This window comes from Grus americana, chromosome 2 (genome assembly GCF_028858705.1).
Source record: "Grus americana isolate bGruAme1 chromosome 2, bGruAme1.mat, whole genome shotgun sequence".
Taxonomy (NCBI): Eukaryota; Metazoa; Chordata; class Aves; order Gruiformes; family Gruidae; genus Grus; species Grus americana.
The window spans coordinates 150537559-150553343 of record NC_072853.1 but is presented as its reverse complement, the minus strand read 5'-3'; the positions used below and the strand labels follow the sequence as shown (position 1 = coordinate 150553343).

The 15785-nt window shown below is 38.4% G+C and overlaps 1 protein-coding gene across 1 annotated transcript in view; it reads right to left on the bottom strand.

Annotated features, from left to right (window-relative positions):
- Positions 1-15785, bottom strand: part of MYO3A (myosin IIIA) — a 121633-nt gene that overhangs the window by 80456 nt on the left and 25392 nt on the right. Inside the window, exons 4-5 of the mRNA XM_054816423.1 lie at positions 6299-6403; positions 5391-5490 (exon numbers count right to left, since the gene is read on the bottom strand). Coding sequence (XP_054672398.1) covers positions 5391-5490; positions 6299-6403 — 205 coding nt within the window. The remainder of the gene's footprint in view (positions 1-5390; positions 5491-6298; positions 6404-15785) is intronic.

Genomic DNA, 15785 nt, shown 5'->3' with positions numbered 1-15785 from the left:
AACTGCATGCAGAACAGCTTGTAATTCTCCACCATATGCCAGCAGCAGTAAGATTGCATCATCTTCTTTCCATGTCTTCCACTGGAACCTGCTTTACCTATAAAAAACCTTAGATCTTTCCTATGTATTGCTTATCCAGAGACTCTTAATGATGGAGAGTTTTAGATACCATTAATTAAATGCCTAAGAAGAAATTGAAAATGCACAGTGCCAATCCTTTTCAATATCCCCTTTCCCACAGTGACAGTACTAGTCAAACCGGGGCATATCATAGGATCTCTTGCAGTATGAAATAGGCTTGAATCCCAAAGATTTCATGAGTCCTCCAACATTTTATTTTCATTATGGGAACATGAATATTTCTAATATCCAGCTAGATGTTTGACAAATTATTTTTTTTTCCCCCCAATGACCTTTCATGGTAATAATGTCAACAGTCTAATTACATGTGGTATGTTTTCATTTGATGCATAAAAGGATATGGCCTTCAGGAAGGAATGCTGCTGCTGGAAAACTATGCATTTGCTTAAGTGGTGGAGTACAGTTTATATTTACATTTTTTCTGGACATTTCCAAGCCAACAGCTGTTCATCCTGAGATATTTCTAGTCTGTGACAGCAGGCTACAGCCGTCCCAGAGAAGTATGAGCTACCTGTGCTCTTGTTCAAGATTATCAGCCTACAAGGTCAACCCTCAAAAGCATAGCTGAAGAGGAATTTTCCATCAGCATCACACTGTCCTCTTTGTAGCTAAAAGAATCACTTGCACATGACTGTACATGTTTCCAAACTTTTAGTGGAAAAATGGTTCTTTCCTCCATAACTCTCCACACCTGTCTAGTTTGCTGATAGGGAGTTGTGTCCTCTTGGATCCTCTTTTTTTCAATAACATATATAAGCGTGAAAAGCTTTCAAGCTCCCAGACTCACTGCAAAGGCTGGAGATTTCAGAAACACGTCAAATCTTTCAAAACGAAATGTCACTTGGACTTTTTCAGACCAAAGTTAAAATAATAACAATAACAATACAACCTTCTTTTCTCCCATTTTAGAACAGCACATTACTTGACATCTCAGAATTTCCAAATGGGAATTGCATCTTAGACTAACATTATTTAATACATGAAAGGCCCTCTGCAGCATCCTGATTTCAAGAAAAGAAATTGAATTGAGAGGGACTATTCAAAGAAGCAAGTATTTGTGAGCATAAGCAGATGTTATACACTCAGCTCCCTATGAAATTGGTTACACATTGTAACATGCAGATGAATATGTGAATTTTTATTACAGATGATGTGTGCAGTGACTTCAGGCCAGTTTTTTAACTGATAAAACAAGGTCAGAGACTAAAAGACGTTTAGGCACTAAAAGTTGCAGATAAATTTGTCACAAGACTTTCAAAAGGTATCTAGCCATAAATTAACTTGTATTTACACGCTAGAAGTTTTTGAAAATTTTAATGGCTAAAATTTCTTTCAAAATCCAGCTCTTTAACATCAATCCACTGCATACAACCAGAAATCTGAGAAACTGATATAAAAGATATTCTTCCCAGAACACTAATAAGCAACTGTGAATATAATTAAGAATATTTATAAAAAGGGAATTTGGTTCACACCTTGCTTGCGTCCAACTCTTTTTACACAATGTATTATATAGCTGTCACTCTTTAAAGTGCTGCAGGGTATTTACTTTAATGTAAAAGTATAATTTTCTATCAAATCTCTATCCTATACTGAAAACATAGCAGTTACACTTGAATACAGTGCAGCTATTTAGTATTTGTATTGATGCAAGAGAGGATGCTTCTTGCTTGGAGCATAATTGCTGTGATTCCCAGGTGTAACATCCCTCCCCAAAGGTTTTCCACCAGAACAGCAGAACAGCTAATTCCCACAAATGTTTAGGTAGCGAAACTGCCTTCAGTCAACCTTCTTCTCTTACAAGGAAAATACGGACTTTGTAATGTATCTAGAAGTTTAATGAATTCAGGGACTGAATCTGTGATCATGGGATGTGCTTACAGTAGGTGCCCTTGGCTGCTATTCATTATTTGTAGTAAAAAAAGAATGATTTTGTTTATCTCTGCTGATATAAATTATCATACTCATGTGAGGAGAGAGGAAGCTTCCCTGGTAACACTATTTCAAACTTCTTGTGGCTTGGAGAGTTTGAACTAAAACTTCTATCTGGCAGCTCCTTGATAAGCAATTGAGCTCCAGAAGCATTGGTGTGGAGATGCTATAAACTTATTTATTTGATTTGATCATTAACCTATCAACTGGGATTGGGTGTTTCTTAGATAGGAGAATATTACTGAGGTGATTAAGAAATATTAGAGCAGAATTTTAAGGCAAAGCAAAAAATTCACTCTTCAAAGCAATCTGGGTGAGGCACTGGCATGGTATTCTTTCAAAGTCTTTCTCATCTCTTTAACTATCAATACCTCTACGAAAGGCAAACAGTTCAGACTGTTAGCCTAGATCTTGGGAGAGCTTTTCCCCATACTTTCTGTGTCACCTCAAGTAACTCAGTCTCTCAACGTTTCAGATTCCCAGCTGTTAACTGGGAATTATAGTAATTTACTTCCCCATAAGAGTGTTGTGAAGGTCATCCCGTACAGGCTGTGCAGTGTTCAGAAACCATGGTCACAGCTTACATAAATGCCTATGACACAGCAACCATTAAGGCAATATGTATAAATTGTCTCACAAAATGAAGCTTCTAGAAAGTCCATACTGCTGTGTAAGAAAGGACTCACAGTGGTGGTACACTATACACCAAGTTCAGAGTACAAAAAGAACATAGGAAAGAAAAGCCATTCTCAAAGGTGATTTAATTCACTGAAGGTTAACTATTTTTCACTTATGACTCTTAAAAAGTTCCTAACTGTACTTTAAAAAAAAGACAAAAAAAAGACCCAAGTTCAAGTTATATGACCACAGAACATATATAGACTGAGAATAGGTCCTTTTTTACTATTGTGCTCCATAAGGCACCTCATAGGTCCATCTTTCAGATACAGGTTTTATGCAGCTGTTTAAATGAAATCCACCATAAAGAGTATCAGGGGAGGAGAGCAAAGGGTTCTTCAGGAACATCTCATCATCAACCAGTATGCAGGAGAATGGCACAGACAAAATTATCGGGGGAAGGGCTCACTTCCTCAGTCGAGTGTGTTTGGTGGTTGAAGGAGTCCTTGATCCACTGTCTCTGCTCCCCTCTCCACAAAGGAAAAGCTGTGTGCGTGCTACAAAGAGCTGTGTGATTATTTGGGTTGGTTTTGTTTGTTTGTTTGTTTGGTACCATGTAATAATAACCCAACACAAAATGTTTGCTTCCACTGAGTATTTACTGGGAGAAAAAGAGGTTGTGTCTGTGTATCTATCTCATTCTGTAGCCCACAGATTCACAGGCTTATATAGTAAAAAGATGGCTATAAGCTTCAGTCCCCGATCCAATAAATGTTTATGTACAACAGTCGGTAGCAGTGTCAACATGAGAGATTTTGATCAACTCACATTCCTGGCTAAAAAATACTCTTGGAATCTGATTAATGTAGGTTTAAATCCTCTTAAGTAGAAGACACAAATCTCCCAAATCCCAGCTGAATTTCTTAAACATCAGCCTGAAGGGTGAATGGTATGTCTTCCATGATGATTCTGTGAGGACTGTATAAATTTTTCCCATTTGAAACTAATTATTGGCTTCAGACTGGGTTTGGGGAGAAAAACGAAAAAAATAAGGAAGAGAAAATTTCTATCTATTCCTAAATTAAGGTGTAGTTCCTATATTTCTTTGAGAGGAAGGACTGCAGATATTCATACAGGTGCCTCTTCAACCCACATAAAAGTGTGTGTCTGTGTGTTTGTGCACGTTCTCACCTGTACTTTGGCATACAATTTTTCCCACAAGATTTTAAGATTATTTTTCAATTACAGCCTTAGCAGTAGATTGCAGTAACTGGGGAATAAAGAATTCAGGTCCTCATCCCTGCAGCTTGTATGTTTTGACATCTGCATAAGTGAATTAATTTTCCGAAGCATCGATCCTCCACGGCTCTAATTGCCTTCAGCACCTTAAAAAAATAGGTATCCACAACACATTGAAAATCTGTGGGCAAAAATATTGATTTTGCCTCACATTAAACTTCCAGACTATCAGAAAATACTAGTAAGTATATGGAAAATAATTTAGGAATTCTGAAGGCTTTTCAATGAAAGATTTTATCTAGGAGTAAAATAATGAACCTAAATACATGAATTTTCAGAAAAATTAGTAACCCTAATAGTTGTGGGGTTTTTTTGTGTGAAGTAATGAGAGTTGCATAAATACAATCAACTGGCAGGAAGACACTACACTAATGGGAGTTAAAAGCCCATGATTAGTTTAAACAATTGTTATGTATCAATTGAATAAAAATAGGAGGGTAAAGGCAAAACGAAGGTTTTCCATCTGCTAAATGGAATAATGATATTTACAATTGGCTGCTATGCTGTGAAGTAGTGATCAATAAATTGAATTTAAATATTAGAAGAACGTGTGGTACCAGAGGGTAATAGTTCATAATAACAAGCATCGCAAATTTTTATACCCCCCTTATATAAACCAACAGTCAATACACTTTTAAGTCAAATCACTGTGGTATGGCTGAAAAATAACAGGTTGCATCTACTTACCTGCTTTTGCCTTCTGGTGGTAAAACCAGATGACAGCATTCAAGAATCACTTTAGGTCTAACAGACTTGAACAGACCCTTTTCATTCAATGCCGAGTCTTAGGTTTAAACTTGCCAAAAGTAGTTTGTTAGTCTTCCCAGACTTTGAAAAGTGGAGATTAACTATATAATATCTCCCCCTCTACTGCCCTCAGGTAGTATCTCTTGTTTTGTTTCAAATCAAGCTAATGAAGTACCTGTGACTGAGGTAGAGCTCTCCCATTCTTCACAACATACGGTACGTTCTAAGTCCTCTCATATACAACATGGAACTTTTGCCTATCAGCTCCTAATTTCACTGAACCAGTGCATGGTCCTGGAGGAATTAAACACCAACCTTATTTTGAACCCTATTAACTTGCTTTGCCACTTCACTTGCTGTGTCTGCCCCAAAGCATTTGGCATGTACTAACACCATACTATAACTTCTACTCATTAGCTATGCTATCTAAACAGCATTAGCAAAATGGCCGGAAAATGCAAAGTCATAAAAACACTGAATCCGTGAATATTTTATTTCTATCAAGTAACTTTGGTTATTCAAGCAATTTTTCATTAAGAACTCAAAACCTTAATAAAAAGTTAATATAATTCATCTTTTCTGATTTGTTTCCTCTATTTTATTTTCCATGCTTCAGATATAGAATACTTGTATACATGAGCAAACATACATACCAAAATCCACAAGCTTTACTCCTCCTTCAGTGGTCAAAAGGATATTATTTCCCTTAATATCACGGTGGATAGTTTTGTTTTCATGCAAATGCTGAAGTCCCTGGAAGGTGAGATGTAAACATGAAATTTTTGCTAACAGCTCTGTTCTCTGCATTACCTTTGCAGAAACAAAAATGTACCAGAAAAGTATGAGAGAACTTTAAACAGATTTTTTTTTTTAATCCAAAACCACAGAGATGACACTCTTATTGGAAAAAACACTTGTCACACCATGAGGAACACATACGTTTAATTGCCCCACTTTATGTCAAATAGAAATTTTAAGAGAAGACCCGAAAAAAGAACTATAAATCTACGTTATATATTATACCTTTAGAGTATTAAAAAAAAAAGAGAAAAAAAGAAAACTGCTAAAGCCCATCACTGATTCCATTGCAGAGGGTCAAATTCCAGTTAAAAGACCATGAAAAAGAAAGGCACTTGATCCTGATTAGTCAAAATTTTTTCTTGTGGCAGTGTTTCAGTTCACTAGATCTGTTGGTCATTTTGTAATAAAAATATCTTGGATATCTGGATAAGAAGTTGAACAGTATTTGGGGAATATTTCTGCTATTTCTCAAAAGAAAAGCAATTTGATGCAGAACTGTATTTACTCGTCAGAAGTATCTGACCATATCCATGGTCAGAAATCGATTTCCATTCTTTTAATAATGAAACAAACAGCTGAATTGTTTTTTTACCTTGCTCGTTCAAAAAGAACCATCCGAATTACACATTACTTTGATTTTATTAAACACTGCTATAATCTAAGATAGTGTGCCGTGTTAGTGGGGATATGATCTTCATTCATTCAAAGAAAGAAATATGAGCTGAATACTGACTGTCCTTTCACTGAGAGCTTATCTTACCATCAGAGCTTCACGTAAAATATAAGCAATTATAAGTTCATTCATCCTTTCGCCTCTCTTCAGAAATCCTTTCACAAGATCAGTTACAGATCCACCATTGCACAGCTGCAAAACATCAGGGGAATATAAAAAGAAATTAAGAAGTGTTGGAGTAGCCACCTGGTTTTACTTTTCAGTAGTTTTTGTATTTGTAGCCAAATGAGCTCCTATTAAACTGGCAAACCACAAATTTGTCCTTAGGTCTACCACTTATACAAACAACGTACACGGCAACTTTTGCCAATTTTTTTCCACTACTTTCTGCATTTAATTCTTCTTGCCCAAACACAAGTACAGCAGTCTATCGCTTTGTTTTCCTATACACATGATTGCTTTTCACTGAAACAGAAGTAGCTTATAGTGCAATAAATTTGCTGTGAAGGCATGTTCTGTGGGGCACCCTAATTGCTTCTTATATTCACCGCGTGCAACTCACCAGCAATGCAGATTATTACAGCATCAATTCTCAGGTGCAAAAGCTACATACAACATAAAATGGATTTAAAGTATCAGAAGACAGGCGGCAGAGAAGTTCTTCCAACAAGAAAATCTTCCAAGGGGAAAGCTGCCCTCTTTGCCAAGCAGCACTGAATTCCTCTGTAGAAGGGTGTTACAGACAATGGATGGGCATCATGGGAGATGATGAAAGCACCATGGAAAGAAAGGTCTCATCTCCCACTGAAACAAGGTGGGCCACGGGTGTAAGACTAATTATAGTCCTTGCAGCATCAACCCTGTGAGCTTCTTGTTCAAGATAAAGAGCAACAATCTACTCTGGACAATCCTTTCTCCTGTCTAAGGTCCAGAAAGACTCCTGCAGACCCCTGTCCTGTCCCATACATACGAGCAGCAGAGGTTTGGCCTTGCTCTCTAAAAAGATTAGTGAGCACACACTAGCAGATTACTTTAGACCTGCAATATTTCATATGTTCATTTTCATCACTTACAAGTTTCCTGCAGTAAGAAGCAAGAAGGTAACTTCAGTGACTACGTCTGCAGTGGTTACATACCCACAAAGATGAAATCGGTACTTAAGCCTCTAAACTATCCATAATGCCCCTAACAATACTCATTGGTTGAAGAGCCATTGCATTTGTAAAGGAGTAGCTGCTTCCAATAAAACAGTGAAACAAATTTTAAGTTTTATACTGTATCATCCAGTAGCTTTTCATACGAAAAAAAATACCTGCATAAGACATTTTACCAACGTAGCACAAAACAGTCAATCCTTATGACTATAGATTTTGAATTCAAATCGAGGGCATAGTTTATCAATAAAACCTTTCAACTGCAGAACTCCAGTTTTTTTAATCTGTTCTTGTATACATCTACATTTTTTCTGTGCTAAAATTACAAAAAGACTTGCACCTTACAGTATAAAACATTTTATAGCTCTTTGTACCCAAACATTACAATGATTTTCAGACTGCCTTTGGAACCCCTGGGTTGCATTGAACTTGCACGACATGAACGCCTACACAAATACCGTTCAATACATAAGTCTTGTTGCAAGATGTGTCCCCCATCAGGTCAATGAAGGCTCTGGTCTGATAGATGCTGAGCTCTATGGCACCAATCTTGGAAGTCACTTAATCTCACCCTTACTTCAGCGGGACAATATGCATGCATAGAGAGGCAGGAACTCACATGCTTAAATGATGAGATTAAACGCTTTGCTGGATCAGGGTCAGATTCCCAAGCAGGATTTAATTTACTGTCTTTAGCCATACTGGTCTGTCTTCTCCATGGACTTTTCCTAGTTACTGGGTTTTTTTACAATGACATTATCCTTCCATGGTCTCTATTGTTTTAACTTTGCCACATCACTGACATGTTTAGTCAAACCAAATGGATGATGACAATTCCAGTTAATTTAATGCATTTGCATTTCAGGGCACTGAAACTGTCTGACAAGTGACAAACCAATTGTGAAATAAATTACACATATGATATTCTTTAAACTATTTTTCTTCATTATCTAGTAATAAAATTTTGCTTTTTATAGACAGATCTTCCTCTGATTTTGTTACAGAGCTGGATATCTGTTAGTCTTTCCATTCACAGAAAACTAACCCAGAAAGGAATACGTTCATTTTGAAGGTGGGAGAAGGAAGAAACTATACCTCAGAAATCACCTTCTTCAATATTTAGACAGTAAAGCCAAGACTGACTTTATTTGCCTGGTTCAACAATGTTAATTTTAACTAATTTTTCTACCCTTCTTATAAGATATAAATCTCTATTACGAGATAACTATCTGTATTATAAGCTAAAACTTATCTAAAATATTATGTAAAGTAAGATACCAGAACTGTGATTATTTTAGACCAAACCAAAACTGAACCTGGGTATGTAAAACGTCAGCTGAGCAGGTCTTGAAGAAAAAAACAGAAGTCACCCACACAACGACAGAAATCCTCCACTGACTCCCCAAGGCAGGACACCTGCTTAAGCAGAGTTCAGCTGAGGATCTCATAGACGCAGGTTCTTGCACGCACAGGGCAACTTTTCTTTTGTCACTTCTGTCTCAAAGAGTTGTACTTTTACTCACATCAGACAATTTGTATGTTTCTGATCAGTAGAATAGGAGGAAGGGGGGGAGAAAAGCTAGGTATTGGAATGCAAGCAGCTATAAGGGGAAGAAGGGATTATTAGAACGCAAACTACAATTACAAAAGCAGATTATGGCAGACACTGTATGTGTGTACTCTGAGCTGCGTGGGGAGGGGGGGGCAACGATGACGACAACAATGACACAGGTTAGTATTAACCTTGTTCTATTTTTCTACAGGCCAAACAAGTCCTCATGGGTACGATGTTACATCCAGTCTCATTTCCAATTCCTACTGTCTATTTTTTGCAGGTGAAGCTGCCTCATGTCCCTATAACCATACACATAACTGAAGTCCAAATGGTGATGCTTTCTTCTGACACAGGCTATCAAACTGCATGCGTGTTCAATGCAAGCTTATCATAAACACATCAAAACATCCCTCTCATAACAAGTTAGACTCCTCCTTCTCAGAAGCAGCAGCTACGGAAAACTATGATACTCCTGCCCTATGCAGTGCTGGACCATGCTAGCTTGGGAATCTGAGTAGACAGGGAGATAAATTATCCTTGGGGATGCTGACCAGGATCTAGTCCATGACACAAAAATTTAAAGAGGAAAAAAAACCCTAAATCATTTAAAAAAATCACATTTCCTTAACTCATACAGTCCTTCAATAAGAGATTACGGGATAAACATTATTTAGCAGTACTGCCAGACTGGAAGTTTCCTGGGCTGTTTTTAAATATTGCAGTTTATAACTATGATCTCTGCTGTTTCTTGGTAGCATGCATTCCACAGTAAAACCTGTGTAGACTCTTACCAAAGTTACTGTGTTTGAGTTAAGCTAACTCTAATGCTTGGATGACAAAAAATCATGAAGGCAACAGAGATCATTTTTTAAAAAGATCTGTCTAGTTTCCAGCGAAGCATCTAGAGAAGAGAGGTGCTGGTAGCTATTATTTTGCTGCAAGCATTTTGAAATCACACGGCCAAACAGTTAATTAGTCTGTGTTGTGTCTCCACATCATTCAGTAAGATCTCCTCAGAATACCTCAGTGAAGGGCACTATAAGCAGAAAATAAGAAACGCATGGAGAACTCGGGACACAGACATACAGTAGAAGCTACATGTCCATCTGAGCTGTGCCACAGGGCTGCTTCCTACCCTAAAGGTCAGAGAAACTCATCAAACACAAATGTCCTTCAACCTGTCGTGAGACATGGGCTCTTCTGGGAGGAGAGAGAAGTAGATCCATTTCTCTCTCCCACACTCTCAAAAACACACACATGCACATATTCTCTCTTGCGCACACAGACACATTTCTTGTGGTTCATATCGGTTTTATAATACCTATTTTAAGCAACCAGTAATCCCAGGAGGAAAACTGGGTATGGGAGAAGTGGTGGTGGCATCTGTTAGCTCATGTTTGGCAGCACTAGTTTAAGATGTAAACTGAATGGACTATCTCAGTTTGGTTCTCAGATACCACATACTCTGGTATGTGAAATGCATGCAAAAACAAAGCCTTTCACTCTGAACTGTTTTTAGGAAGTCTCCAAAGGCTGCATTTTCCCAAGGAAGAATAGAAATTCTCTTTTAAGTTTTGAATAAACTTAATTTAAAGAGAGAGGCTCTTATAAACATCCAGCTTGTGAGACACAGTAAGGGAAGATATTAATGATCCTCCCACAAGGATGTTATTTAGAAATGTCATCTTGATAACTTTGTACATGAGCAATTTTCATCAATTTAATGTTAGTCACTTCTTCTATTGTTCCCTTGTGATTTACAGGTATTTGCTTTACCAGCAGTATTTTCAGTGCCTGCACTGACAGAATGCAAATACTACTTGCAAACACAAGCAACAACAAGGGAGGTAAACTGAACCCTTCGGACCATCTAAAAGGGGTTGGAGAAGACAGAGACAGATGCTTCCCAGAGGCACACAGCAAAGGATGAGAGGCAACAATCCCCAGCTGCAAGATAGTAGATTCGTACTGGACATAAAGGAAAAATTTTCCTACTAAGAGTAGTTAAGCACTGGAGCAGATTACCCAGCAAGTCTGTGTTATCTCCATCCTTGGAGATGGTCAAAACTTGAATGGAAAAGACCTTGTGCAAACCTGTAATGCTGAAGTTAATTGTCTTTGAGCAGGGGGCTGGACCCAATAACCTCCAAAGGTCCCTTCCAAGCTCTAATTTTCTATGAGTCATAATATTTGGAAAATATTCAGTCCCTAGTTTGGATATTTATACAGCAGAAATGGGAAAGGACTAAGGAAATATTTCATACTCAGACCAAGGGAAAGAGTAATTTGATAGAAGGCTTGATCCATGTGAAAACCTGCCTGAAAGGGCTGTAGCTCTGATGGCCATACATAGCTGTATCAGAAGAAGTGCTTATGACTCCTCTACAGTGGCAATGAAGGGCTCCTCCCTTATGATTTTCTGGCACTCAGAAGGCAAAGACTCATACTGGGATGGCATGCAGTCCTCCACCCACCCATCTGCCACAACCCTGTGCTACTGTAATTGAGCTATTAGTATGCAAAGCTATCTGCAGCAATAGATTTATAAAATAGCATGATCATAAGACATGAAATGCCAGTTAAAATTGCTATCACATCACAGTCATGCAGGTGTTCTTTGTAGGTCTTACTCTTCATCTGACCCACTGAATAAGGATTCATTATTGGCTTCGCTTTTAAGAAAACTATCAGTTGCATTTTTGTTAGGGCTATTACAGCCTTTAATCATCCAACTGCTCCTGATTTATGCATCTGTACTAAGCTGTCAGGTAATATTTGCTTGCATCTTGCAGTTGTCAAGGTACTTTCACCTTATTTCAGTAGCTCGAATGTGAATAGTGGGGCAACTACAATTACTACCTTCCCCATCTTTACAAGCTGCGCAGACATAAATGACTGGGTAGTACATCACATATGCACAACTTATGGCATGCACAAATGATAGTTACGAAACAGTCACGTTGTCCAAACTTGCTTTAATGTTATCACACATAAGAATGCTAAAAGCATCTCAGGCACTAATCTCTACTTTCTTCTGTTGTTAGAACAGATCAATAATCTGACCTGTTCCACTGAGCATGCAGTCCAGCAGCGCTGCCAGCCTCTGAGCTGACTGTACCTTCCTTTTAGTACTGACTGCTGTAAGAAGAAAAAATTCTTCTTTGCTGCTGTTTTGTTGTCATAAGACTGCAGAAACTAAAGAGTAAAAGGGACCTCAAGAACTAATTTAGTCCACCGCATTTGCACGGTGTAGAGATCTGGTACTTTCAAGTGGTCCTTAACGGGTATTTGTCTAACCCGCTCCTAAAAATTTCCCACTGAGGGAGACTCCAATCCTTCTAGGTAGCCTGTTTCTGTGTTTCACTTGCCTGACAGTTACAGAATTTTTCCTACTATCCAACACAAATCTTCACTTCCAAGAAAACTGCTTAATTTTTGCCCTTCCCTCCAGTAGTCTTTGAAAATAAATGATCATTATTCTCTATTTAACATCATCTCTGTCAGACTACTGTCACGATATCTCATTTTTCACTTTTCTAGCCTGTACAAAGTTAGTTGCTGTAACCCTTTGAAGTCATCCATGTTTTCTACATTTACCCCACCTGCAATTTGCCGCTCCAAATTGCATTTTGCTCCAAATTGCATACAGAATTCCTTCGGACGTCTTGTCTTAGCTGGGGAAAGCTGAACAGAACAGAATAATCTCCACATTGCGGGGAATGCCCTTCTGCAGTCCCATTGCCTAGTCAGGTACGTCCCATTTCTTCTTCCTACAGACAGCTGTACTTCTGCATGTCTCTACTGATTTTTTTTCCTCCGAGTCAAAAATATTCCTCCAGTATTCACAACTGTGAATCTGATGCCATTCTCCAATGTACTTGTAATTAAACTAGGTGTCCACTCCAGACTTTTTATGTGGACTTTGTTTCATCACCTAAGTTATTAATGAACAGAAACAGGCCAAAAGCAGAGGCCCACTTGAGGTTCTCCTAGCCCCAAAGTGAACTACTGATCACTATTCCTTGAGTCCATTTTATGAAAAGCAAGTAAACTGCTTTATTAGGTGAAATTTCTGTATTTCCACATTTTTCTCACAAGAATGTCACATGGAACCATACCAAATCTGTACAAAAGACACAATCGCAGCTATTGCTTGCCCTTTGTTACACCAGTTATCCTGTTAAAAGAAGATATTTTTATTCATATGATTTGTTCTGGCCCAATCTACGTTCACCACTTTTATCACATTAGTGGATTCTGGGTATTTCTAAACTGGTTTCTATTAACTTGTTCTAGAATCCTTGTGGGTACCAAAGTTGAACAGACTGGTCTGTATTTCCCATGGTCATTATTTTTCCTCACTTTGTAAAGACGTGTATTAAACATTCTTTTATCTCATTTCTCTCTCTTCTTAGTAATGTAATCTTGTCTTTACCACTTGCCATTAGCCTTTCTGAGCTCATCCTTAAATGCCTGTACCTTAGCTGTGCCTATTTGAAGGCATTCAAGAAGCAAACCCTACCTGATGCATTCTTACTCATCTCTTACTGTGCTTTTATCTTTTCTCTGCATCAGCTAATTTGCTATTGTGTGTTTAATGTCTTTCAATAATTGCTAGCTATCCTGCTTTCCTTCGTTTTTACACAATTTTTCCTAAGCACAGCTACCTACCAGTTCCCTGAGCTGGGTGAAGCGTTACACTCCTAAAGCTCATTAGCCTTACCCTGCTGCTCCACCGTCCTTCCTTTCCTCAGGAAAGTGAACACAAATATTTTGGGGCCTTTTTCACTCAAATTTCCTTCCATCTTCAACTTTTCAAAACACATCATCTCTATTAGAACAGAATCAACCTGATGATACAGCCATTTCCAGAGTCCCCTTCTTTGCCTTCTGTCTCCAAGACAACTCGACGGACTCTCCGTCTCACAATACTGGCTGTCACGCCGGGTCAGCTGTGACCAGATTCATTCCTGTTCTCTGCCTGTGGTGTGACATGTCTTCACAACTACTACCCCCAAAAAACACATTCCACTGACAGCACCTAATGCCGACCACAAATACCTGAAGGTCCTTGTGAAGAATGACAGGGAACTAAATCAGTTTCTTCAATGGGCCAAGCGATTCAATACGCAGCTCCTGTCTGTACAGCGTAGTTTTAATTTCACCTTAAATGGAAGAAAGATGTGCAGTGTGGCCCCTATTTTTCCTAACAACAGCACAAGATAACCCATAACCAAAAAACCATAGCAATGCTCTGTGCTTTTAGGTAGAGCCGATTGCTTTCAATTTAGCGTGAAAGAAATGTATCACTGAAACAGACATCTTTCCTGAGTTATTTAGCTTCAGCGATCACAAATCATGTGGTATTTATAATTTTGCTCTCGTACATCATCTGGCACCTCCAGGGCTGTGTTAGTCACAGCCTCACGCGTGTTTATTTGTTGCTTTGGATTTCTTCACTTTCAGTTTGGCTTTTAACTTTCTATTTTCTCTGTCATGCACATGCACTGACAAGATAGCCAGCCAAAGGAAAAGTTTGCCTATTCCATTTTACGTGATGCTGGCCTTCACAGCCTGTTTCTCAGTCAGGACATAGATATCTCTAGCTCACACTGTGGCCAAAATGGAAAAGGCCACATCTATGCCAATATTGTTTTTTTCTAAATTTCTTCTTTCAAACACAGCAGAAGAAATAATCCCTTCAAAGGAGGATTTTACCTGTTGTAAAACACTTGTAATATTGTTTTGTCTCTGACAGAATGAAAAAATGCAAGTAGGTGACAGTGCTGTACAAAAGGTTTACTGGGCACAGCTCAGCTGAATGCCCCTGCTAGCTCTTCCTGACGCAAACTTCATATTGCACCATCCCATAATTCACATTCTTTATCTTATAATACGTTTACATGCCCATGCAGTTGCTAATGAAGAAATTCATGTATCACCTGTCCACATCTCCTCCCCAAAAAAGTATACAGCTGAATTATGATCAAGCTATGATTTGGAATCGTGCTGTGTAAAGCAACTGAGATCTAAATCACCAGATAATATATTTACAACAGAAATTCTGAAGGAGCTTCAACTACAGCTTCACAGCCTGGCAACACCATAACACAGCTGTAATTTTTTACAAAATCAAATATATAGAAGGATCATTTTGCAAAATCAGAGCTAACCTAACTACAAAACTGAAAGGCACCGGTCAGTAAAGAGCCCAGGACCTTCTGAGCAGATGCAAGAGGCAGCTTACCAAGACAGAACATTTTGATACAGAAAACTTAGTGCAATTCATCATTTTATTATACACAAGGAGCAGTGGTAAAAATAATATTTAGAGTGCGCAACCATTCACTTGGCTAGGGAGAATAAGCAGGGTCTGAGTTTGGGATCAATAATGCCAGCAGAAGTATTTCTACTGACTGCTGCACGCTCAGCTGAAGCTCTGGAAAACACACAGAATCTCGTAAGCAAATAGGGCAGCCTGCAGTAAGAGCGAGCACTTCACAGCTTTTACTGCCTGCTCAGAACCACACTGCTTCTGTTCACTCTTCACCAATTAGGAAATGTTTCAAAGCGTCTTCCTCTTCTGTAGCATCATTTCTATACAATTTGGGGTTTAGGCAGTTGTTCCAAGTACTACCATGTCCACACTACACATAATTCATTTTATGTCTGTGTTCCTACATGAAGACAATAATTTAGTATAATTCACTGTAATTTAAATGACTGCAATAGAAATCTTCCCTATTGAGTATGAAAGCATGACTGGGGAAGCTCAGATCCAAACAATGGGGATTGTCTAAAGGCTCCTTTTAGGGAAGGCGTGAAGCTGAGAAAACTCAGCCAAGAGGCAATTCCTCTCCTCTCA